This window comes from Maniola jurtina, chromosome 6, assembly GCF_905333055.1.
Source record: "Maniola jurtina chromosome 6, ilManJurt1.1, whole genome shotgun sequence".
NCBI lineage: Eukaryota > Metazoa > Arthropoda > Insecta > Lepidoptera > Nymphalidae > Maniola > Maniola jurtina.
The window spans coordinates 10,130,698-10,158,470 of record NC_060034.1 but is presented as its reverse complement, the minus strand read 5'-3'; the positions used below and the strand labels follow the sequence as shown (position 1 = coordinate 10,158,470).

At 34.3% G+C, this 27,773-nt stretch overlaps 1 protein-coding gene and 2 long non-coding RNA genes across 3 annotated transcripts in view; 2 read left to right on the top strand and 1 right to left on the bottom strand.

Annotated features, from left to right (window-relative positions):
• Positions 1–8,053: 8,053 nt before the first annotated feature.
• The window catches only part of LOC123866058 (delta-sarcoglycan-like), a 54,557-nt gene continuing 34,837 nt past the window's right edge, over positions 8,054–27,773 (bottom strand). Inside the window, exons 3-7 of the mRNA XM_045907385.1 lie at positions 11,786–12,011; positions 10,991–11,180; positions 10,299–10,491; positions 9,656–9,779; positions 8,054–8,365 (exon numbers count right to left, since the gene is read on the bottom strand). Coding sequence (XP_045763341.1) covers positions 8,171–8,365; positions 9,656–9,779; positions 10,299–10,491; positions 10,991–11,180; positions 11,786–12,011 — 928 coding nt within the window. The 3' untranslated portion in view covers positions 8,054–8,170. The remainder of the gene's footprint in view (positions 8,366–9,655; positions 9,780–10,298; positions 10,492–10,990; positions 11,181–11,785; positions 12,012–27,773) is intronic.
• Positions 13,909–17,433, top strand: LOC123866060. Its single transcript, XR_006796115.1, has 3 exons — positions 13,909–13,920; positions 14,074–14,075; positions 17,341–17,433. It is a non-coding gene; the product is annotated as an uncharacterized LOC123866060 (long non-coding RNA).
• On the top strand, positions 20,622–21,956 carry LOC123866059. The gene is made up of 3 exons (XR_006796114.1): positions 20,622–20,674; positions 20,765–21,582; positions 21,667–21,956. It is a non-coding gene; the product is annotated as an uncharacterized LOC123866059 (long non-coding RNA).

Sequence of the window (27,773 nt, the reverse complement as noted above, 5' to 3'; positions counted from 1 at the left end):
CTTGGTTGTTGACATGACACTTGAAGACGGTTACTGGCGGTTAGACAATTGAATCATACAAAGTTTGTTTCATAATTAAAATGCAAAACAATTACTAATTACTTAAATTATTAATTAATAAACGTATAAAATTCTGAAATCTTTCGTTATTTATTTTGTCAGATATTTAACAATCGAATTGGAGGAGTCTTTCGAGTACTTAAAACCTATGGTATTTTTCATCAGATTTGATTTTTAAATTGGTATATTTTTAGTTCAATTATGATTGAGTTAAAACAAAATGAAATTGCGAAATTCGATAGTATTATTATTTCGATATCCAATTAACAATGAACAAGTTTGGCGTATTATTTTTAAATTGAAAATATTACAATAAAACAGCTAGCTTTATCTACCTAATTACTATACAAATTTTACTCGCGTGGAATGGTGGCAAGAATACTGGCTGCATTTCTGCGCTGTGCATTTTTTATTTATCGATGTAGGTTGCAACTTGCACAATTATGCTTATGAGATTTGGGTTTCGGGTAGATGTTAGGTCGTCTAGTGTTTAGGGCCAAGTAGAGTGTATGCCAGCTTGTCACTAAACATAATAAAAGCCATTTATATTTTGTGTCTCATAACAGTCAAAACACCACAACGTCCAAGCTTGTTTGTGTGTAAACGTCAACTTCACTAAGGTTAAAGCGTTATGTTATCAGAGCTCTGGGCCCGGCTCGGCTTTGCAACAGCTTTGTTTCTGTTGACAGTGCCTGTGTACGTGTTAATTTTATTGAAGATCCTGACATTTCGCCTGACGCAGGTCAGCTTGAAGACGGTCACTCCCGGTTTGACAATTGAATCATACAGACGTGTGAATTATTCTCGCAACTCATTTGTGTTTTCGCAAACGTAATTTTTGGGTAAAATTTTGTTGCGAGTATTTTTCTGATACAGTAAAAATTTATCGGATTGAAATCCAACTGTAAACTGCTGTTATTGTTTTAAGAAAAGCTTTAAAGATATTAGCTAGTACAGGTATTTTAATTATTATTAGCATTACATTACATGATAAAAATAAATAAAATGTGTGACCAATATCAATAGATTGGTCACACATTTCTGGCATGTCGGATACGGATATGGATTTTAGGAATTTTGGAAGACCCTCTATTTAATAATTCCTAAGAAATAATTTATTTTTTACATCCCCATTAGTTTGGCCTTCCAAAGAAGCAACGCTGCCAGTATCATGGACAGACAGCATGCCTTTCTAGGTGAAATCGATGAGATTTGATATTAGATTTAATTTATTCAGTAGCTTCTAAATTTAAAATCCTATCTTCAATTTGCAACTTTTAATATATCATATTTTCATGCATGGTAATATTGTAGGAATACATCTGGGTATAATAATAATCTGCAGGCACCGTCGGAACCATAATCAAATATGGTCAGACATCGAAGTCCGAGCTCGCCGCGGCCGACGTCGCTAGGTACCTCAAATCCGGCTGAGAATATGAAAATATACAAATTAAATAAATATAAAGAAAAATTAAATAAAACCGATAAAAGCCCGCTTAAAACACATAACCTAACAAAAATCTATTTTAATACATAGTTAGATACCAAGTAGATATTTGCCAAGACAAACACATATATAGTTACACAATAGGTCGAGCTGGCAATCGACGTGGGGACGTGCGGGTGTGCGGGGCGTCCCCCCGCTTCATATCCCGATTGCCCTCTCGACCTGTCTCGTACTTATAGATAAGTACCTACTACTTAATGAAAACAAATAAATGCGCATTCAAAACATCGTTTTTCTTAATTTAAAAATCCTTTACATCTATATGGATCGATCATCGATATTGCATGTCGTCAATATTTCTGACTCTATCAATGTATCAATACAATGCATGGAACTACAGTCAGTACGTCATGGCATAATAATAATCTGTAAGTAGTTTAGCCGTCGTCCAAGCCGCTATCAAATCCGTTTGGGTCGTCCTAATCGAGGCTGGCCACGCTCGACCTCCGTCAAATCGTGCTGAGAACATGACCTGACTGTCACGACGATCAGATAAGATATTTTCATTTTTCTATTTAAAAGGTGTCCAACTGAAATGTTTTATAGTCTCCACACATCTTTGAGAATAATAATATTACAGTACAATTTGCATGATCCCGATTGGCATGTCCGTTCAATGTGCATACATTGGACGAACTGTTGATCGTTTGCATGGTCACGCCTTCAACTCTAATGCAAATTATGGACAAATACTAGATAAATACTTAATGGTGTGTAGTCCACAATTTCATTATAACTACTAATTTTGCTCAAAGGATTTGATGAATTTCGTACTTATAAAATATTATAAAGTTACAGAGTTCTCAGAGTAACATATTAAATTCCGCGTTCAAAATGTAGGAGAAAAAAACTTTTCTTTTATTCGTAACCCTCCCTTATTTCTTTATTCTGAGCAAATCGTTCCAATTTACTTCAGGCCCTATATAGATTATTATTGTAAGCTTACTCTCAGAAAGTTTCTGAGTCTACCACGTGAGCAAACTTGACGATGAACTTGCGAGTTGATAGTATATAATCTACACCTTCCTTTAATCCAAGTGAGCGCTGAGTTCAAAGTTAGCAAACTAATTTGCTGTAACAAGGAATGGTAAAATCAAATTTTTTTTAGTGTGTATATTATAAACAAATAGATGATGCTCGCGGCTCCTCCACGTGGATTTAGGTTTCTTAAAAATCCCGTGGGAACTCATTGATTTTCCAAGATAAAAATTGAACCATTATCTATTTACCAAACATAAAATCGATTAAACGCCTGGGCTTATAATAAGAATCCCATTGGAACTCTTTAATTTTGTAAGATTGAAAATTATTATTTTGAACCAATTTAAATAAAATAAAGGAAAAGGTACTCCATTCGACGCGTATTTTTTTAATCTAACTGTATTGTAAGGAATTTACCCTGGGAAGGGCAGTGCGCGTTTGTACCGCTTAGAAGCTTGGTTCTCCGCCTGCTACATATTTCACTACATAAATCATAACTTTATTTCCTCTCGCTCGGTGGATAGTGGAAGGAGGAGCCTTTGAAACGACTTTAAGACTTCTCCACTATAGTACCACAACAAAGGCGTGCGATATTAAATTAGGTGTAGAAGGAACTACGAGAAGTTAATATTTCATAATGTGCAATTTAATATCCCGACATCTGAATTTCCTTAAACCGCTACTTTACAGAGCATTAACTCAGCTTTGGTTCGAACAATTACGTTACGTATGCAACGGGTTATACATTTAATGATTATAATGACCTAACGCCACCTCATTTGAGACGTTTTAAACGGTCCTTCCTGCCAATTAGCGGGTGGCGCACCCGAAACAAAAGGACTGGAGCCTCATGAATTTATTGTTAGGTTACTGGCTTAAGTTATTTAAGTGTTCGCTGAACGTTATTCACGTGCGAGACGCTGCGGAGAATGCAGCATCCCACGACGATTTATCATGAATCTTTAATTAAACTTTAGCACTGACTGTTCACGGAGACTCATTGTGTCTCACAATATGCCCGCTATATTGATTGTTTCGGTACGTTCGCTTATTAATCTGCCATGAGGTGAAAATTCATAAACGAAACACGAAATCAAAAGGTGTTATAAACACAATTCGTTCTCTATTGGTTATATTTTCACTATTGTTTGTTCTAGTAAATTGAAAATCCGCGTTGAAATTGGTTCACAGAATAGGCTTCGATATTTGTGCAAATATTTTTTATAACTATTTCAGAGAGAAATAACTAAAACAGCTGCAAGAAAAGTAATAAATCTACTTATGATATTTATAATTATTTTACGATTCTTTATTTTTATACTGATTCTGGATCTCTAAATGGATATTGATGAAGAGTCAGCTTGATTCAGACTCGTAATACATTCACGTTACCATATTATATTTCATAACATTTATTTCAGTCCATGTTTACTTCCACTTGGCGAGCGGACTGTCACATATAAAGAGAAAAGTCATTCGGTTTGTGAAACACGTTTTAAACTCAAATGAAATGATGAAGTCTTGAAGTTATTTTCAGTTCGTTTATAATACAATTAAGTGATTGCGGTTTGTGGGTACGATTTAATTACCAACTTCGTGAATAGTTTACCTGCACTGCAGCTGTCTGTCAAAAATTTATATTCGCAGAGAATATTGAAGAAGTTCCTCCATTTGTACAGAAAGAAAATATTGTGCGCTCATCTTTTAAAGAACTTTTACATCTTATATCTTTCTATCGTACGTGATACTGGCAAGGTACTATTAAGTATTCTGTGATACTGGCGAAATAAAAATCTCGAGAGCTCAATATTTAGCTCATTTAGTGCGATGTTACATTCTGGGTAATTGTACAAAATAATACAGTAGAGTTTGTGACAATAATTTTATATTCATTCCTATTTACCATATTTTTATATATGACATAATTTATTTACAACAGTATCAACAACTTTAATACATTATACAATTAGATAATGCAACAGGAGTATAGCTTTTTAATTAGTTTCTACAATAGGTTCAGTTTTCTATAACATTATAGTTATGGTTAAAAATAAAAAAGCAAGAAAGGCAAGATCGTGAAACAGGTAACAGTAAACATAGAATGTTAAGAGGATATTTTTTTCAAGAAATTAACGCCTTTTGCTCGAGTCACTAAATGAATGGAATCATGTTAGCATTTTGTCTATGGGTATCTATACTATGCATATTTTGTAGTTTTAATCATACAGTATAGATTTCATAAATGTTTTCTATTAAGTTACAGATTTTACAATATTTTAGTGATCCCTATAACACGTACATTTTTTAAAATACATAGGTATTATTTTTTATGATCTTTCAAAAAAAAAATTTAATAAGTATTCTATTTTTTTGATAATCCCAATTACAACAGAGGAAAAAGACCTTGTAATAAGAATTATGACTTCCTACATCCATGAGGAAAATAACATCGATGGGAAAATACAATGACGATCCAAATCAAAAGATCGAAAGCATTGTACTAATTTGAAATATCATAAAGCTGAGATATAATTGACATATTTTTAAAGGGTTTTGAATAAACTATTTTGATGAAAGAATTGACTATGAATTTTTCCTTATTATCTTACTTTGAACTTTAGATAGATCATTTATTGTGGTGTTAAATTAATTAAAGATTCCATTAAATATTTGAATATTATACTTACTTTATGCTTCAAACTGACTTTCTATTGATATTTACTATGTCTGATCGCCACTGTATTTTTTATACGTAGGTATTAGTGATATAGCTACTATTGGGATAATCAGTAAAATCAAAATCTAACTAAATACTCTAATCTATCACAACACCGCATACAAATTTTATCTATGAAAACAACACCATGATATACCGTGGAAATAATCAACCGTTACCCCTAACAGCGACTTCAAAAGGCACTAGTCATTATTTATATTATTTAATCTGATACGTCCAAAGTCGTTGTAATTCGATTTCATTACGCCAAAGAATATGTTAAAAAGCATTACAAATTTTTAATAATATAGGGTAGCTCTACTTAAAATCTGAACGACATTGTAAGCCACGTATTCTTGGTAAAGCCAGCTAAGCTGCTTCGCTATAACAAGTAACAGGAAGTAAAAAACAGTAGCTTCAAAATTTTTTTTTTAACTTTATTAGGTTAACGTTTTAGTTTTTTTTAATAAAAAATAAAAAAAGAATGTAACACCGATTTTAGTACTCGACCCGATAACTAGATGGCGCTAGTTACCCGGTACTTTGCGTTACCGTGAACCGCGGGTCAGTTGAATATATCGGCTAGCACATGTTTGTAAATTCTTCCCAATCAATTGAAAAGCAAATCCGAGTTCTTTCCGGATTCCTTCGCTCGGTACTCAAACGAGTTACGAACTCTGCATCAGGAATCCGGAAGAAGGAATCCGAAACGAACTCGGATTTGCTTTTCAATTGATTGGAATGAATTTACAAACATATGCTAGCCGATATATACAACTGACCCGCGGCTCACGGTAACGCGAAGTACCGGGTAACTAGCGCCATCTAGTTATCGGGTCGAGTACTAAAATCGGTGTTACAGTCTCCCCCTCTGTCTGCGAAGTCGTCCCGACGAGAGAGACAGGAAGTTGATTGTACGTAGTCGTTCTTTAGAGATCTTCCTCGATGGCATCGAGGAATTGTCGTTGTTAGCCTTGGTAAGAAATTATTCTCGTCCATCCAATCTCTTAAATCTTCGTTCAGGCTTTGTGTTAACAAAGTGCTTATCCACCCTCCCCCTGCACTGAAACTGCTCCAAGGACAAAGTAGCTTGCTTCCCATTAGGATTGAACACGTTTTCGTTCTTGGTAAGAAAAAATTTGGGTGCGTCGCCATAATTTTTCAAGCTTTCCATAGCATCTTCATATAAAGCATCTAGTGCAGGATAATAATCATCAAAAAGTTCATAGCGTTTCCTCTTCAGTGGGCTTAGTGTCAAAGAGATGAGCGGACTATAAGGTTAGTCTGACAGCGTATTTGTCTGACTGTCTTCATGAAGCGAAGGCGAAGATACTGGTTCCATTCTAACAGAACGCATAGTGACAACAGAGACATCAAAGTAGTTCACAAACTCTCTTCACAGAGTTCAAAGATGTTGTCTGGCAAGATCCTCATTGTTCTTCATAAGTCGCCTGTAGTCACGTCGGCCGTTGCGTCGGATCGGCCACCAGTTGGAGCGCCAATTTGTAGAAGTGTTGGACCAGCCCCACGTTGGGCGCCAATTTGTAGAGGAGGTTAGGCAGGCGATGAAGAAAACACGAGGTCGAACTAGACGGAAACTATATATATTGGTTCACCACTTAGTTTAGGTACAATCTTATAGTTTGACACTTCGTAGGCTTCCAGAACGCCCTGTTCCAGCAGAAGTGGATGCAGGAGTTCGTGCCACCTATGAAGGTTGGTAGGTTTCCGGAACGCCCCGTCCCAGCAGATGTGGATGCAGGGGTTCGTGCCACCTATGTCGTTGGTACTACTGAAACTAGCGTTTAACTCTGTCTGCAAAGTTTTCTTCATCGCCTGCCTAACCTCCTCTACAAGAACTAATTTCATCATAAAACACAATAACGTGATCTTTCAGGAACTGGATAAAATTATCCATGTATTTTGATATATTCTGACATGTTGTGTGCCATGATAAAATTATTGAAATTCTAAAAAAAAAAAACTAAATTCAATTAGTAGGAAGTAGATTTGAAGACATAAAGACGCGTAATATATTTTTATAGCGAAGCAGCTTTATTTTTATTTTTAGATTTTTAGAAAATAACTCAAGAAAGTTAGATTGTAACAGAAACAATGTAACTACTAATTTAAAAGCTTTTGACATAATATGACCATCAACCATCAACCATCAAATACTACTGCATTATTTATTTTTATTCACCGTTTTATTTACACTTTAGCTAAGTACAATTAAATAAATGTAAGAAGGTGGTTCTAGCACAGATTTTACCATTTAAATCTTGTAAAAAAAATTCAAAAGGTTGAAAATCCATATCACTATTAATTAGCATTTATTATTCTGCATACTTATATGCAAAACAACCCTATTTTTATAATCAACTTCTTTAAAGATTGTCTCACGAGTCACAGTGCAAAAGCTCACTGGACATTTTTTATAATTTATCTGCCTCGTTATAAAATAAAACCTAATAAAATTTATACCTTTCCCACCTTCTTACACATTTGACTACACACCTTAAAGGGGTTTATTCGTAAAAGGGGAGTTCGTTCGTAGTGTGCTCCAAACAAACGTAGTTAGGCCCTCATTTGAATACTAACCATTTTATAGATACATTTTAGGAACCAACCCTATGTATATTTTCCAGATTTCGTTAAAATATTTAGTTATAAAAATACACATTTTTAAGAATTTACATATAAATCTTTGGCCGTGTAATTGTAAAACTAGTTATTTTTACGGAAAACTGGTAAACCAAAGACACAGGTATTAGTTTCTTAGAACGTGTCTCCAAAATTACATCGAGTTTGATTTACCAACCAAACCACCAAACTACGGTTGTATGGGGCAAGTAACGAAGAGTCCCCTGCTAACTCTTACATTTTAGTTAACTTGTGAAGCATCATCGGCAAATTAAGCTCTCTTCTCTGGCGGCACACACACCGTGTGGAGGCGCTAAAAACAGCTTGCCGTTTGCACAAGCACAAAGCTGGTATATATTTTGATGGTGCGGATCGTGCGTGTGTGGAGCTGTTGGGGGCAGCGGTAACGCGGACTTGAGCTTCGGCATGTAAATACTCGGTGCATCTAACCGTATCTGGAAATTAATCTTAATTTTGACTTTTGTAGGCACATTTCATTCGGCGTTCCTACACAGCAATCAGTATTTTAAATGCTCGATTAACTTTTTATGTCAGTTCTACACTAAACCCACATAAGTGGTAGGACTGTATTAAGCCTTGGATGCTATCTACTGGTTTTTGTGCTCAGTTCTTATTGTTAGTAGGGTTTTATTCGTATAGCACTCTATATTTGCAAATACATAAGAATATTTTTGATGGATAGCATACATTATTCAGAAATACGAGAGCTATAAAATATAGAGGTTTGAAACGTGCGGTCACGTTGTAGATGTATCCCCGAGTCAGCGTGTACTGAGACGGCACGGGACCTCAAGTACTAGGAAGTGGTAGACACAGATTGTTCTAATGTCATACATTGAGAAATCTCAGAGTTATGTCTGCTGTGCAACTCTAGTGTCCGGTTGGATTCAGTTTTTAGAGGGTGTAACGAGAACGCTACCAAAAACAAAGATAGGTGATAGTACCGATGATTACTGACATGATACCGTAAAAAAAACTACGACATTTTTTTAAAAATCCTGTATTTTTTAAAAGTTCACAAAATATTGCAAATAAAACATCTGGCTGACACTAGAGGTCAGCGAAAGTTCCGTAAACAGGTCACTCGAAGTCAATGTCGCGTCGTAGGTGGGGCATTGACCCGAGTTTTGCACGCTATACCACGCTATAATATTGAATGGCATTGGATTGTGTTAAAGTATTATAATAATATCCATCCATCCATCAGCCTGTATGCGTCCACTACTGGACAACTACTGGACCTTTCCAAGAGCGCGCCACCAAACACGGTCCTCCGCCTTCCTCATCCACCCGCTCCCCGCCACCTTCTTCAGGCCATCGGTCCAGCGGGCAGGAGGTCGTCCCACACTGCGCTAACCCGTACGCGGTCTCCACTCCAGAACACGTCTGCCCCATCTGCCGTCGGTTCTACGACAGACATGACCTGCCCATGGACACTTCAGCTTGCTAATCCTAAGAGTGATACCCAACATAGCTCGCTCCATAGCGCGCTGAGCGACCTTTAGTTTGTGGACGAGGCCAACTGTCAGTGTCCACGTTTCTGCTCCATACGTCATCACAGGTAGGTCGCACTGATTGAAGACCTTAGTCTTAAGGTTTTGCGGTATCGACGATTCGAAGACCTGACCTGACCTGATTATAATAATAACGCTAAGTTTTTACTAGCGTTCTGGTTACACCCGGTATGCTTCAAAGTAATATGTTTATGTGCATTAATATCTTACCGAACCAGCGATGGAGCGTAGTCGAAAGGTGGATAGACAGCTTGCGCTGATGTCACCAGCACGGGATTCCAGAGCTATGCTCTGTGCTGCATGCATCTCCAATGACCGGGTAGGGGATTCTAGCCTGTTATAAAATAATCTTTTTTTAACTGAGTAAAAATATAAGAAGGCTTCTCTTAAATGCCATCACATAAAATAATAATTAGAATAATCGGATTAAAATTTTGATAATTTTAAAATATCTTACTAGATAATGCACGCGACTTTTTCCGCGTGGATTTATGATTATTAAATCCCACGGGAACTTTTTGATTTTCCGGAATACAAAATAGCTTTAGTAAAATACAAGCTCCTCTGAACCAAATTTCGTCAAAATCGGTCAGACGGATGGACCTTTAAAAATCGTTTTCGTTCTCCGGAGTGCAAGCTATCTCTGAACCAAAATATCAAAAGTTTTTTTTTTTTAATTTTTGAAAATTCAACGCCTAAGGAAGAAAAATAGGAACAAAAAAATTAAATTTGTGTAGTCCACGTGGACGAAGTTGCGGGCATACATACGCCAGTCAACAGTAATTGTATTGTAAGCAATTGATCGTGGCGCGTTTGTACGCTTATAGAAGCTTGGTTCTCCGCCTGAACTTACATCAATTGTTTAGAGGGTGGCGCTTTGACCAGCGGTGACTGTATGGCCGTGTTGAAGGAAGCCCCGGCAGGACTCGCCACAATGAGGTTATCTGCGCCAATGGTCACAGCGTCTTGTCCCGCTCCTAGCAGCAAAGTGCCTCGCGTGTCGCGCACTTCTAGCCGAGCTGCGTTTATCTCTAAGCGATCATGTCCTGGGGATAAAGGCAATCACATATAATATGTACTTTATTACCTACAATAATTAAATAAACACTAGAAGTGCTTCTAAGAGTTGATTGACAATTGCAGGGAGATCGATTTAGAGTTATTTCAAAATCAGCTCTAGTTTGGTCTGGTGGGAGGCTTTGAACGTGGCTAGTTATGACCTTACCGGCAAAGGCCCGTTTTACCGCGAAGCAATATAACGTTCCAGTACGATGCCGCGTAGAATCCAATTAATGGTTTAATAAGAACAATGAAGAATATAGTACTATTTGTATTATTCCAGGTTATCCTGTTTCTATCTTAGAATGCATCATCACTATCCACCAAGTGGCACCGTAATCAAAGTCCAAATATCTGAATAAATACAAAAATAAAACAATAGACTTCATTTTAATAATTAATTATAGCAAAACTATTGATAAGAACGGAATTGGTAGTAACTAAGTAAGGTAGTAGACGTACTCAAAAAGCAACTCATTTTCTTACCTAAAAGTAGTCTGCTTTGCAACATTCCAAGCGAATCACGCGTAGATACGGTGAAATTCCTGGACGACTCTATAGAGATAGGCTGCCCTCGCCGAGATTTTATGCTGGATGCAAAAAGAGAGTCCAGTACTAGTGCTTGTCCTAGCAATTGTAAACCTCCTGGAACTATTCTTAGCTGACCCATGCCTTCCTGGATGATAAAATATTAACTCATAAATATTTCACAGTAATGAAGCACTATAAAGTAGAGTAAAGTCTAACACGGTATTCAGATTTTAAAAATACTTCTTTATAAAAATTGTTCCTAAAACATGTATATTTTACTTAAAGAGTCTAGACGTTCTTTAAACTATGGCTGCCGTAACTCACATAACTGCCAACCTGGTTTTGAGCGAGAAAAATTTATGGAGTTCGCAAAATTTAAATGTAAACTTCACACCTACTCTTATGTACCAAAATACGTATTTTAATCTATACCGGTATAAACGTGAGAGTGTGTCTGTCTGTCTATCTGCTAGCGTTTCACGACCCATCCGTTTAACGGGTTTTGACGAAATTCGGCACAGAGATAGCGTGTATCCCAGGAAAGGACATGGCTACTTCTTGTCCTGGAAAAACAAACAGTTCCCACAAAATAAAAATAAAAAACTGAAACTTACTCGGACGACGTTGCGGATATTTTTTTACACGTTAATTTTATCGTAAATTCAACTCCTGAAGTGATAAAAGAAACCAAAAATGTGTCTACATGGTAGAGTGATTGTTGTTATAAAAAGTTCCAAAAGTAAAATTTACCGAATTGAAATCCAATACTTTCAAAACCCACAGCGTCAAAGCGAGATTGATAATCATCATAAGCATGAGCGCCATGACAAGAATGTAGAGACATTTCTTTCGCCAACCGTAAATGCCAACTTTGAATTGGCTATTATAACTGTTCCTGATCGAGTCCGCCTTTGTATCCCGGCCCGCATTGTTGTTGAGGATTGGCTCCGGGGTGATCTTGTCCGCGTAAGGGATCCTGGAAGAAAAATATTGCTTTAAAAATCACGACGTTTCATTATCTTTTGTCGATAAAATGGTATCCTGTGACTTTAAAGTTAAGTGAGACTTTCAGTCGAGATGGAATTTTTCTAGAATACACGACGTTCCCTCTGACGCTGTGTCTTAGAAGTGAGAGGTCCTAGATCTATTCGGGAATTTTTAATTTCCGAATTGGCTCGTGTCTGGTTTGGCCGTGGCTAGTTTACCACTCCAACGGTAATGCCAAACGAATCAATTGCGTTCTGGTATGTGTAGAATCCAATGAAAGGTATGAGTTGGATAAAACTATACCTCTTAACGATTCCATCGTAGACTGCATTATCACTTACCATTTAGGTAAGATCACATTCAAGGGCTAACTTATATCTGAATTTAAAAAAGATATAATAATAGTTGTCTAAAGTTTGTACGAAGGTATGTTTGATAAGGTTTAAGGTTATTTTTTAAAGAAATCTAATCTATCATAGGAATCTAATCATAAATATGAACACAGGACCTAAGATTACTTTAAAAAAATCTAAATATCACTTCGAATTAATGGAATTCTCCGCGCCGAAGTTGAAACGTTTGAAACACATTTCGCTTGCATAAATCATAACTTTATTTCCTTCAGCCCTACTGATCAGTAAAAATTTGGTTTTTGTCGCAAAAAGTTTCATACTTCTCCTATAGACGATCTAATCTATGAGCATGTGTTAAATACAAGTTAAATACAATATTATGATTAACTCAATACTATATAGAAACCTACTTACCTACTATTTTAATTCTGTGCCTACGCCGTACCTACTCGAATAAATAATAATTACTAGAGCCATACGACAGTTTATGAGCAAGCTTTCCCTCATTTTTAATTTTATTTTGTGATCTTTGGCAAGAATCCATAATAATGGCTAAAAAACTACAAAAATATTATCATCTTTGTAAACAAACACTTTCCAGAAAAGACGTGGCGACATCTCGCTCGAACGTTTGAAACACATTTCGCTTGCATAAATCATAACTTTATTTCCTCCAGGCCTACTGATCGCAACAAATCCGGCTTTGTGTCGCATACAAGTGGCTTACATCTATTTTACACTGCTATCATATCGATGAACAGAAAATCCAATTGCTTTTCAGTTGAATGTTATTTTCGAAAGAATTTAAAGATATCGTATATATTCCAACACAAAACATAATGTTAAGTGTTCGTAAAATACAAGTTATTAGGTATACGTACTAATGGAATACGGAATGGGTGAACCTATTTTGACGGGATTTTCACAGACAAGTAGAGGATTATCCACGGAGTAACATAGGCTACTTTTTTTAACCGACTTTAAAAAATGGAGGAGTTGTGTTTTTCTACCTATGTAATATGTAAACTATCTCCGAGATTTCTGAACCAATTTGCGTAATTTTTTTTATCCATAGAGGAACTTTGCGACATTGTTCCTCAAAAAAATTGGATTCCGACTCCTGAATTCTTATGCTGCAGGGGATCTGACCAATCCACGCGGGCGAAGCTGCGGGCATCATCTAGTATTCTACAAATATTAAAACTGTCCACGTAAAAGGAAAGTTTATTTCAACATTAGATGTATGGGACATCAGGAGCTAATTTACAAGTTTAACATTCGTAAACTTGCTAATGTGGTTCCGTTCAATAAAATACGACTAAAAATTGTAGTCTCAACCGCATCACTCGGGCCATGTGCTTAATATAAGTCAGTCACGCGATGTAGTTTATATTTAAAGCATTATTGCGGTGTACCTCTCTATAATTATGTTCTTTAAAAATAATTCTGGGTATAATTTGCTAAGACAACGCTACCTCAATATTTTGAAAACAATGCCGCTTGATTTTCGTCAGTTAAGTTCTAGCACCACCTAACTTTTTGGTGGTTTTAACATTTCGAAGCTATTCGCTAGAAAATCGAGAAACGCATCGTTTCGGCCAGTCAGAAACAAGGAAGCGTCCAATAGAAAATCTTAAAGAAAAACAGCATAACAACACAACCTCTGGAAACATCCAGTTCTTTCGTTTTACTGTAAAGTTGTTAATTTTGAGATAGGTACGTGGTTTTACAACTTAAACAACGGTTTCTTGATTACGCTGAAACCTTAGTTTAAGCTTTCCAATGCGTTGTAAAGCATAAAGGTGCCCACGCACTTGAACTGCACTGCAGTGGAACTGTGCGTCGCGTCAGCGCCCCGCACGATATTCTCTCTAGCCGCGCCGCGCGGCAGTGACGTACGCGCGTCGAAGAATATCGTGCGGGGCGCTGACGCGACGCGCAGTTCCGCTGCAGTGCAGTTTTAGTGCGTGGGCACCTTAAGTGCTTTAGTACAAAATAAAACTATATTTTTACAAGCAAACACAAATTATTATTATTATTTTATTTAATTTCATGAAAATAAAGAAAATATAAATTCTATGCGTGGTCAAATTAAGAAGTCTGCAATATTTTACGATGCATTTTCCTAAACTAGTTTCACGTTATAACTTTATGTTTATCCGCTCCTACGATAAACCTGCACCAAAAGTCACGTCAAATATATTAAAACACTAAAAAAAGTTATTAAATTTGGTATTTAAAGTCAATCCAAGCTATAAAGTGCATAACATTCGCTTCGGAAGTAAAAACATCGTGTTTTAATGCCAATAATACGCACGGGGCCGCGCCGCGCGGTGCACGCTATTCGAAAATAAATTCCAAATATGAATCTGCATTCGCTTTATGCAGTTCTATTTTTAAAAGTTCTGCCAGCTACCCATTTGATTCCAGCCTGTGTTTAAGCCACGAACATTTTGGCGTCTTTCATACTTCATAGACCGAAGAAATAGTCTGTCTATATCTATAAAAAAAAAATCGATGCTGGAAAAATAATAAACTGTAAACAATTCGATATTGAAAGAAGCTTATTAAATCAGGAATAAAAGCTCTTTATAATATTTCTAAAAACAAAATAACGCATAATTTGAAACCTAGATAAAATAATTACTATAGTAGGTTACCAAACTATAATATATAAATTAATATTCATAAATGATAATATGAATCGTAGCTATAAATTATGGCTAGTAGTGCCATGTTTATTCAACTTAATGACTAGTAATTTGTTTAGTTAGTGGAATATTCCTAACGAGTGCCCAGCGGTCGCATATTCTGATGGTCGAAATGCTCAATTAGCGCAAACACTCACTATTATTCAACTATCCCACCTCAGTTTTCATATAAAACCTCAGTAATTTCATGCAACGCGGATTGTTCGTACTCGTATATAACAACGCTGAATGACACTTCCAACTAATTAAGCTTTGAATAGATGCGATGTCAATTTAGATTAGGTAATGCACATAGGTACGTTTGCACTAACATGTTCACGAGATTTCATTAATTTACTACAGAAACACTGTACTACTTATATCTTACAGTATAATCACAACCCATCACTACCGATATCAGAAATGCGAAAGTGTGTTTGCTAGTTTATCATTCAATCATATCGCAATGAAGCAATGGAATGAATTGTTTTTTTTTTTGTATATATCTAGTTAAAGACACGATGAGCGATAAATCCTACTGTTTATTCCAGAAACTGAAGGAATCCTCACGGGATTTTAGCACCTAAATCCAAGCAGACGAAGTCGCGGGCATCAGCTTAGTTATTTACCAATCGTACCTACCTACTCAAGAAATCAATACCTTCAATAAATCATTTTGCAAAAAATCCTCTAATTTAATAATAATTAATTGTTTAATAAGATTTACCAGATAAACAAACATACGAGTAGAAGCACTGATATTTTTTATTTAAAAGGAAAATATTTTATATCGAATGGATCTAAAATCAAGTGCAATGTTACGCAAACAAAGATTGTTTGCAACATAAATCAGAGGGAATTGAGGAAGAGAGTTAAGTGGAGATGTACGTACAATTCGGCACCAAGCCTCTCTTTATTGTATTAGGATTAAGGAAAGCCGGCGGAGGCATTCACTCCGACAACGCTCCAACATCTTGATGAAATGTTTGCATTCAGTTCTATGAAATACAATACAAAAACTTGAAAAAGAATTCGAGCAAAATCATAAATCTACTATGATAATTTTACTCAAATTGAGAACTTTAAAAGATACTTTTTTGTTTTCCTAAAACTCAACTATTGCAGACTACTATTAATTGGTCGTTTTGTCCTTAAACTAAAATAAAATAATACTAAGTACATATTATTTTTAATATTCGAACAGATCAAGGAACACAAGCAAGTGCAGTAGGCAATATATTTTCATGCAAATATTGCTTTAGCCCATTTGATATGCAAGCAATGGGGACAACATATCCTCTACATCTTGCGGTGAGCGCGAGAGTTAGAATTTTTCAGCGTGCAATGGTCGTGTCGTGTTTAAATCCTTGTAAATTTATGACCCTACTCGCTGCCGGTGGCCACTTTTAGAAATACTTGCTCTTGTGCAAGTCCCATAGTACCTTTTGATACCGCTCGTATATTGATGTGACATAGTTGGAGATTCAAACGGCAAAAATATTTGTTTGTACCTTTTGTGATTCCTGGATTTGATATTTGTTTTTGCTGGCACAAACGGCTGGCGTTTTTTGTTGATCCTAGTGGAAGCATCTTATTGTGTAGGATTATAATGAAATCGTTGTAAGGCAAGCCATCGCTAAAAAGACAGTCTATGTAGATAACGAGAAAATTAATCACGAAACATAATTTTTAAAATGGGTTCTAATTTTATTTGTTTGTCCTGAAAAATCAGAAATAATTAATACACTCAACAATTATAATAAAATGTATTTTAATCTATTTAAAACCTATAAGTGTGCTACTTATTCACTCATACGACACAAAGGCCTAAATTAAAAGCGGTTTGAACTAGTTTATAGTCAAAAGAAATGAAAGAGTAGGTCTGGCTAAGTTTTATGCTAAGATAACGATTGTAAAAGTAGGTAGGTAGTTGTTCCTATTATCTTTGGACTGTAATTTTTAAATATTTTGTTTGTATTTCCGTTCTCCAACCAAGGACATCATAGCGTTTCACCAGGCACGATTGTCGTCAAACACTTATCTTGCCTTAAAGATTATTATTGAACTAAAGGTTTTTTTCTATTAAACAGACGCATAAATATAGGAAGGCATAGAAATAATTTATGCTAATACTAAAGTAATACTAAAGTATTAGCATAAATTGCTTATGATGCATTTAAAAATGTATCATAAGCAGTGATAGCGTAGTGGTTAAGTCGTAGGCCTTCTATACGGGAGGTCTAGAGTTCAATCTGGGGCTGATAACATTACGGAGATGTGCATTTTAACCAATTAAATATAATTTGCTTGAACGGTGAAACATCGTGAGAAACTTGCATGCCTGAGAGTTCTCTAAAATAATCTCAAAGATGTGAGCAGGGTGCCAATCCGCACTAAGCCAGACTGGCAGACTATAGACTAACCTTTTCTCATTCTGTGAGTGGGTTGTGAGTCTGAGTGTGGATGGGTTGTACTGAGGGTGGGATTTCTAGGAGTGGGTAATTATACACGATGACATTTTAATTCACTGAATACTGTCTCTATTTTTTTCTTATGTAACGCGGCCTAGGTTTTAATTGCACTGCAACTACATAAGTTAGACGTACCTATGACGTTTAGTTTATACAGTGAAGATAAAACAAATGAGTTGAGATCTAATAAATTTTTCACTCGGAAGTGTAAACGATGTACGTGGATGCACGTAGCGCGCCGTTCGAAGCGCCCGGGCGAGGTACTTTTCCCAAATGAGCCAAATTAATCATCCTCATCACGACATCTAACTTCTGAACTACAATCGCCTTAGGAGATGCGATTATCCGTTTCATTGTTTTCAGAATTATATTTTAATAACATTAATTGTTACATGTCCATAACTAAGATCGAATTTTTGAAAGTAACCTAAAATTTGAGACAGACAATTTGTTACAGAAAGGGATAAACTGTATGACAAATTCTTGAAGGGCCGGCAACGCATCGGTGATTCCTCTGGTGCTGCAAATGTTCATGGGCGGCGATAATCACGTAACATAAGGTGACCCGCCTTGCTCGTATACTCGCTATTTTTTTTAATACAGCATACGGTGCGAAATAATTATAAAAAAGTAACATTCACTCTTCGTTCATTAAATTAAATTAAATTATATCACTGAAAAGTCTAGTTTAATTTTTCTTTAAATTCAATTTTAGATTAAAGTCTAGTTTAATTTCTCTAAATTTAGGAACTTTTGCAGGGATACATTGTCTATCTATACAGTCGCTTAGAGGTAGCAGTAGTAAGGGATTCGCCGGTTCTGCCCCAGGTCCTGGCCCCCTCCCATGCCTCGCTGCCTCAGCCCCCTCCGTGCCTCGGTCAAGATCGAAACCTAAAAAAAAAAAAAAAAAAAAAAAAAAAAAAAAAAAAAAAAAAGGTTTTGGGGTACGCTGAATCGATTGCGCTCACTCCCGACGTCGTATCTCTAACGGTTGCAAAGTTAGCTTTTCGAAAAACTAATCCCTAGTTCGTTATCTAATTGCTTAATCACCTACTAATGACGCTCTATTGTTCGCTGGCTCGTTGCTTCATTCTACGGGTTTTAAAGGAAACGCATGAATCATAACTACTCTTTATTAGCCTTCAAATATTGATTTAAATAACTCACATAAAAATATATCATTCTCTACTGTATTTTCATTGAATAAATCTAAAAAATCTGAACTTGTATAGTAACCCGTAAACATGAAATACAAATACATTATACAATATTCTCCACAAACTGATGTGTAATCATTCTGTATCCGCCTTGTATTGAATTGCCATATTCTTGTATTTCTTTCCAAGAACTGCTTATGATATTTTGGTGGTGCTCGTCCAAATGAATCAAAATATTGTCCAACACCATTTGTATCTATATATATGGCTATCCAATGCGATCCTGGTTTATAATCGGGGTCTAGATTGCTTATTAAATAGGCTGGTGTTTCAACATAAATCGGTAACCGGTTTGCGGCATACACATTGTCTTGCAGACTTGGGTGTATTCTTCTTAAATATGTCTTTATCCCTATTGTATTCATATTACTTCAATACTACTGATCTTATCGCTGCCGAGGATCATACATGAATGGGACGTAAGACCATGTTATTTCAGATATATTATAAATCATCAACCCATCGCCGGCTCACTACAGAGCACGGGTCTCCTCTCAGAATGAGAAGGGTTTTTTGGCCATAGTCTACCACGCTGGCTGAGTGTGGATTGGCAGACTTCGCACACCTTTAAGAACACTATGGAGAACTCTCAAGCATGCAGGTTCCCTCATGATGTTTTCCTTCACCATTAAAACAGTGTTATTTAATTAAGTACTTGAAACGCACAAGACTTCGAAAAGTTAGAGGTGCGTGCCTGGAATTGAACCCCGACCTCCGATTAGAAGGTGGACGTCTTAACCACTAGGCTATCACAGCATAGTCTTATTAAAAATAATGGTCCATAACTTAAATAAAAACAAAAAATATTTCTTGTATCAGTGTTTTATTACAAACCTTAATAATAATGTAGGTACAAATTATAACTTAATCTATTTACAGAAATTAGGTTTCTTAGCTGCTATAGTCCACGCTTACATTACGATTTTTATCAATTTCAATAACATTGTCAAACTCTGCATATACGATGCAGTTTATCGTTTCAGGAATAGCTGAATCAAAGCGAACTTCTAGCCTCACACTACCGTGCTTTATAAGATTCCAATGACTAGAGTGAGCTGATAAATCAGGAGTTAAATCGAATGCTAAGAGACAATAGCCTTTTGCATATTGTTCCCTAGATATTCCGTTCCCTTCATTTAAAAAATGGATTCCCGTGCCTGAGAATAACGTATGATAGGCTGAACTGAAAGTATTATCATCGAATGATGGTTGCAAAGCTTTTGAAGGTATTTGTTGGCCATCAATATATAAACTAAATGTATTCATATGATAATTTTCAAAGTTGAATGGATTTTTCGTAAGAGTTCCATTAAATGCTGCGTTGTTAACAAATCCGACAATACATCTTTTAGGAACTTGACCAAGAAAAATATTATCGAGTGTTTTACCCTGAACCCCTGAAGGAATTGTTAAAACTTTAACTTCCGCTCGAGTTATTGGATATTTTGCAGTAGTAGATGCTAAAACTTTTTGATGTGCAAGTAATACAGTCAGAGCAAGTAGTACAGGCACGTGTCGATTAGTCATTATTCATTCCAGGTATTTGAAATTCCGTAGGTTCGTCATTAGAAAATTCCAACAATACATCTTTATCTAGGTAGTTAGCTTATCACGTTCCTTTTGGCTTTGTTCAATAATTGTTACAATCACTAACCACATTTTTTGAAATATTGATTACAAAACCTTTTTCGATAATATGCTGTTTAACTAGTTGTTATCGGTGCAAATACATTCTTCACTAACGATAATGGCATTGGTTTTACTATATAAGCTCAAAATAAATAATTTCTGTCATATTTACTACCTCGTTTCTACTGAAGAGTACTGAGAGAGTACAGTTTGACTTTAAATCTATATTGTGTTCATACAAGTGTTTATTAGCAGTGTGTGATTAAGAAGTGTCGTGTGATAAACAATGGAGGTGAGTGTGTAATTTATTTTCTTTTAGTTCCCTTTAAATTAATGTAAATATTTATGATATCAGTATGATAGTTTATTTTTATTGTTACAGAATATATCGTACTCCCCTTGCAATAGTCAAGAAAACAATACATATAAGCAATATTACTTTCCTGCGAATTTGGTAGAAGAAGAAACACAAAATTTGCTCATAGATCATGAAATGCCATCAAAGAAAATGAAAAGGAAATCTGAAAATATAGACATTTTTTTCGAGTCATCCCCAAAAAATAAAAACAAAACTAGTTCAACAGTGGCTCGAGCTAACAAAGATGGCAGTATATCGTATATATCTACGAACTCCAACGATGGTGCGACAGCCACACATCTCATTAAATTAGAGGTGTATGACCTAAAAAAACTAGCCAAAATACCTCAGTCTCAACACTGGAAACATGCTAATGTAAAAATCAAATATTATACAGAAAAGGCTAATGGAAATTTTGCGAACACGAATGAGATAATTTATAATATTACAAAAGAAATCGCAGAAACAGAGGGTTGTAAAAAATACTCATTTAATAATTAATAACTTAATCTATCATTAGTAAACTACCTCACATAAATACTTCACCATAATTTAATTTGTGAGATTAATTCGACGTAACACTTATACAAGCAGTATAAAAACACATTGTAAATCCTATAGTAATGTCAGTAAGCCACCTGGTGCTGTTAATGAATAAGTCTCCCTCTGTAGTCTTATAAACTGTCAGCAATGGAAGATACAATTGACAGCTGTGTTAGCACATTTTTCAACACTTCAATTAATGATGAGGAACTCATTGAGGCTTTAGATTATTTTGACTTACTGGATCCAGCATATGACAATGAATTGTATAATATATGTGAAGCAATTGATTCAATCATGTAAGTATTTAAACATTATTCTTTTTAAAATTATATAATGTGTATTATTGATTGTTTTTATATGCTTCTATTTTTAATTTCTAGCCCAACTAAACAAAAACTTCAAATTGGTGGAGCTTTAAAGCGGTCCAATGATTTCACCGTGAACAACTCTGCGAAAAAAGTGAAATATAATGAGGGAGCCTCAACTTCATCTATTCAACACTCAGAAAATAACTCCACTACACCATCTGCATATTCAGAAGGTAATAAAGTGAAGTGTGATATTTGCAATATTTTTATAACCAAAAGGTATTTTTCTAATCATTTAAAAAGTAATTTACATAAAAATAATCATTTAAAGTCGCACCCATCATTATCGAATGTTTCTGTAATTGATTCAGCTTTTGGACAAAGAATAATAACGTACATGATAAATAGTAAAAATGATGATTTATCGATTTTTAAGACCCCTGAATCATTTTTGAACTCAATAAAAAATGATATTTTATTCCTAGTTCAAGAGTCGATCAAAGAACATACAGTTTTTAAGGTAAACTTCATTTTACACGCAGACTTTATACAACAAACCAAACAATTGACAAATTCATTTGACTTTCAAACATCAAACTATATAGTTTTCCGTGGAGACGATCTAAATATTTTCCTGTCATCATTATGTGACACTTTTAAAAATAAAATTAGTTCTTTTGAAAGAAAAGACAGTGGCTGGAGTTTAACAAACATAAAATGCTTACATATGAATGTAAATAAATTTAACCCGCTTCGTGGTACATCTTATATTGATTTACCTCAAGATATTAGAGCAAAAAAAGCGGTGATAAATGTTAAAAATGCTGATTATATGTGTTTCAAATGGGCATTACTTTCTGCTTTATATCCTCCTGCTAATAACAAAACCGATAGAGTCTCGTCATACAGCATGCATTCAGATAAACTTAAATTTGATGGTATATCATTTCCAGTCAAATTAACGGATATACCTAAAGTTGAAAAGCAAAACAATATAAGTGTGAATGTTTTTGGCTTAGAATATAATAAAGAAAAGAAAAATCATAGTATTGTAGGTCCCCTCTATTTTACAAAATCTCGAAATAGTACTCATGTTAATTTATTATTAATCTCAAATCAAACAAACTCGCATTATTGCTATATTAAAAACATGTCACGACTAGTTAGCAAGCAAATTTCAAACCAAGAACATGCCATTTATTTATGTGATGGGTGTCTTTTACATTTTCCTACACAGGAGAGATTAGAAACCCACCAACAAAATGATTGCGTTCATATCATTACAGAATTACCAAACAGTGAACTATCTAAAAAAAATTGGTTTGGACAACCATCATCAAACAATAAAATAAAGTTTGATAAGTTTAATAAAAAGTTAAGAATACCATTTGTAATATATGCTGATTTCGAAGCGTTTTTAAAACCAATAAATTCATGCTCAAACGATCCCTCTAAACCTTTTACTGAGAATATTCAGAAACACGAAGTGTATAGTTTCGGATATTATATTAAATGTTCATACGATGATAGCCTTTCAAAATATGAAACATACAGCGGTCCAGATTGCACTAAAGTATTCATGGAACGACTCTATGAGGACATAAAACTAATATGCAGAAAAAATAGTTTTCAAAAACGCCCAAACCCTCTAACAAAAGATGATGAAATAACTATTGCAAATTCTCATAACTGTCACATATGCGAATCAAGACTTAATGGAGAATCCATTCTGGACTTTGACTGGCACACTGGAAATCTAAGAGGTGTAGCACATGAATCATGTGTGGAAAAATATCGCGCTCCCCGTCATATTCCTGTAATTTTACATAATCTTAGTAATTATGACGCACATTTCATTGTTCATTCATTAAATTTTACGGAAGGTGAAATCGAAGTAATACCTCAAAATAAAGAAAGATATATTTCGTTTTCAAAAATATTAAATGTTAATAACCAACAGATAAGTTTGAGATTCATAGATTCTTTCAAATTTTTGCCGTGCAGTCTTGATCAATTAGCAAAAAATCTCAATGACGATCAATTTAGATCGTTAAAAAGAAACTTTCCTCATAATGATGACTTTAGTCGTTTAAGAAGAAAAGGTATTTATCCGTATGAATACATGACTTCCATTGAATGTTTAAAATCATCATCACTCCCATCTCAACCTCAATTTTACAATTCGCTGTCTAATTCCCATGTTTCCGATGATGACTATAATCATGCAAAAGATATTTGGAGTCATTTTTCTTGTCAAAACATGTTAGATTATTCGAATCTGTATTTGCAAACGGATGTTTTGTTATTAACGGATATATATGAAAATTTTCGTGATATTTGCATCAAAACATATGGATTAGATCCAACTCATTATTACACAGCTCCTGGTTTAAGTTGGGATGCCATGCTTAAATATACTCAAATTGAGCTAGAGTTATTGACCGACTATGATAAAATAGCTTTTATTAAAACTGGGATCAGAGGAGGCATATCTCAATGTAGCAATCGTTATGCAAAAGCAAATAATCAGTTTATGGAAGATTATGATAAGGAAAAACCCAAATCGTATCTAACATATTTAGACGCTAATAATCTTTATGGTTGGGCCATGTCCCAGTATCTTCCAACAGGTGGGTTTGAATGGGTAAACACTGAAACAAACTTTAAAGTATCAGACACATCGGATATTGGCTTTATTCTTGAAGTCGATTTGGAGTATCCTAATGAACTTCATGATTTGCATTCCGACTTACCTTTATGCCCTGAAAATCTTCGTATCGGGAATTCTAAAGATATCAAGTTAGTACCCAATCTTAATAATAAAACGAAATATAAAATTCATTATAGAAATCTAAAACAATGTCTTAGTATGGGTATAAAGTTAACTAAAATTCATAGAATATTAAAATTTAACCAAAGTCCTTGGTTACAAACATATATAGATTTAAATACGAATATGCGAACTTTGGCTACTTCAGATTTTGAGAAAGATTTTTACAAATTAATGAACAATTCCGTTTTCGGCAAGACTATGGAAAATATCGAAAAGAGAGTCAATGTTAAAATGTTAACGCATTGGGAAAATCGTGGTAAAGTCTTAGGGGCACAAGACTTAATTGCTAAACCTGAATTCCATAGCTTAGCCGTTTTCAACGATAACTTGGTAGCAATACAGTTGCGCAGAACCAAATTAACTTATAACAAACCAATTTATTTGGGTTTTTGTATTTTAGACATTTCTAAAACTTTAATGTATGAATTCCATTATAATTATATGATAAAAAAATTTAACAAGAATATTAAGTTATTGTATACAGATACAGATAGTTTAATTTATCAAATTTTTACAGACAATTTTTATGAAGATATAAAATGTGATCTAATTAATTATTTCGATACATCCGATTATCCACAAGATAATATTTACGGCTATCCAAAAATAAATAAAAAAAAGTTAGGATTCTTTAAAGATGAAAATAATGGGAAAATTTTAAGAGAATTCGTAGGATTAAGATCAAAAATGTATGCACTGGATGTGGACCATAAAACTTTTGCAAAAGCAAAAGGAGTAAATAAAAGTGTCACAAAAAATATGACCATGGAAAATTACAGATCGTGTCTACTTGATAAAAAAATTCAGTATTGTAATATGCTAAGATTTCGATCCATCAAACATGCGATTTTCACACAAAACATTAATAAAACTTGTCTGTCGTATAATGACACCAAGCGGTATATTTTACAAAATGATATTGACACATTAGCTTGGGGTCATTATAAAATTAGTAATAATGAGGTATTTTAAGAAATGTAGTGTAAGGAATTTTTAATGTAATTTGATGTGTCTTTAATTTATTTATTTTTTACTTGTAAATATTTTAAGGAATTTTTATTGTAATTTGATGTGTCTTTTATTTTATTTTTTTACTTGTAAATACTATATAGTTTTAAGAAATTGATTTTAACTTTCGTCTTTATATGTATTTTATTACAACTTTCCTCTAGTTCATTTTTGTAAATAGATTAAAAAAAAAAAAAATGTTTAATGTGATTGTTTGATGATTTTTATTTTGTTTCATAGAACTTTTATTCCATTGTATATAATGTATATTAAGTAAAATAAAATGTTATACTGTCACTGAAATGTCTCAGTCTTTTTTTAAACCTTTCAAGTAACACACGTTACAATGTTGTGTTTTATTCATCCATTTACTGCAATCGTAGCTGGTCCAAGTGGTTGTGGAAAATCAAATTTTGTTACAAATTTCATAAAATATGTGAAAGAAATTTGCAGTAGAGACTTTGCTGAAATTACTTGGTGTTATGATGAAATGCAACCACTATATAATTTATCAAATGTTAACTATCATCAAGGAATTCCTGATCTTACAATGTTTGATGGCAAAGATGCTCACCTTGTTATAATTGATGATCTTATGAGAGAATCTGATGGTCGTATTGTAGATATTTTCACTAAAGGTAGTCATCACAGAAACTTAAGTGTTTTTTATATTACTCAAAATTTATTTCATCAGGGAAAAGGACAAAGAGATATATCTTTGAATTCAAGTTACATTATTTATTTTAAAAATCCTCGTGATAAAACACAAATACGATACCTATCAAGACAAGTGTCACCAGAAAATTCAAAATTCATTGAGGATGCCTATAAAGATGCGACAAAAGAAGCACATGGATATTTGATGATTGATCTGAAACAAGATACAAATGACATGTGTCGAATTAAGTCAAAAATATTTCCCTCTGATGAATGTTGCGTCGTATATATCCCACCAAAAGATTATAAATATTTAAAGAATCATCAAATTCCTATCATTAACAAATAATGCATCGAAGCCTAAAGACACATAAAGAGCTGCTACAAGCGTTGCATACACTTAAACCTAAATATCAAAAAGCATTATTAAAATCCTGTGAAGAAGAAGAGATAAATTGCATTTGTGAGTGCATTCACAACGTATTACAAGGTAAAGTTCCACTAGAAGATAGACGAAAGAAAAAGTTAAAAAAATTTAAAAGTATACTTCGCACTTTGGTTCGCAAGGGAAAAAATAAACTAAGAAAAAAGATATTGATTCAAAAAGGAGGAGCATTTTTACCTTTAATTTTGGGTTCTATTTTGAGTGGATTAGTATCATCTATAGTTTAAAATGGAAAATGCTAAAAAAATGTTGCTTGTTGAGCCTAGTTTTATAGAAAAACTAAAGCAGCATACCAATACTGAAAATCCTATGTCCCGATTAGATGCAGAAATGCAAAAGATTTTAAATAGTAATATCGAAGATCGGAAAAAATGTATTTTATATCTACAAATTCTACAAAGATACCTACATTTTACCGAAGGAGAACGACAACCTATCGAGTTGCCAATCATTACTGACAATATAAATGAAACTAAGAGTTATAAAAATAACAACATGGAAAATAAAGACTTAGTATCGTTCGAGTCACCAACAGCTGAAGTGAAGGAAAATAAAAATTCGAATGAACATAGTCAACCACGTTACTCAACAACTCAAATACTAAGTCTTATACCAAAATCATATTTGAAAAAAGGTGAGCTGTTATTAAACTTGATTTCTTTGAGTAAAAATACAATTTATTGGGATGATGATGATGGTACAGTGATAATTAATAATGAAAAAGTCCCTGGAAGTAATATTGTTGATCTAATTAATGATTCGTTGAGACCACTAAAAAAAAGTGATCCAATAGGTTGGGAAAAGTTTGCCAAGGCATTACATGCAATCAAAGTACCATTGACTTACATCGGAAATTCTAAGAGGTCGGATTTTATTCATCAACTTCAGATGAAATCACTCGAAGGGAACTCTACATCTGATGAAAGAACTTTAAATACTCCACAAGGTAGTGGTGATAAATATATTAAAAAAATTAGGAAGAAAATTGATTGGGAAAAATGGACCCCTTATTAGAAATTAATAATATATATTATAATCCAAAACACCCAGCTGGGTTTAGTAGCATTGATAAATTATCAAAGACCATGAAAGGTAAAATGAGTAAAACGGATGTAAAGAAATGGTTACAATCACAAGAAACCTATACTCTTCATAAACCTGTTCACAGAAAGTTTTCTCGAAACAAATACATATTATCAAATCTCAATGAATTATGGCAGGCTGATCTTAGTGATA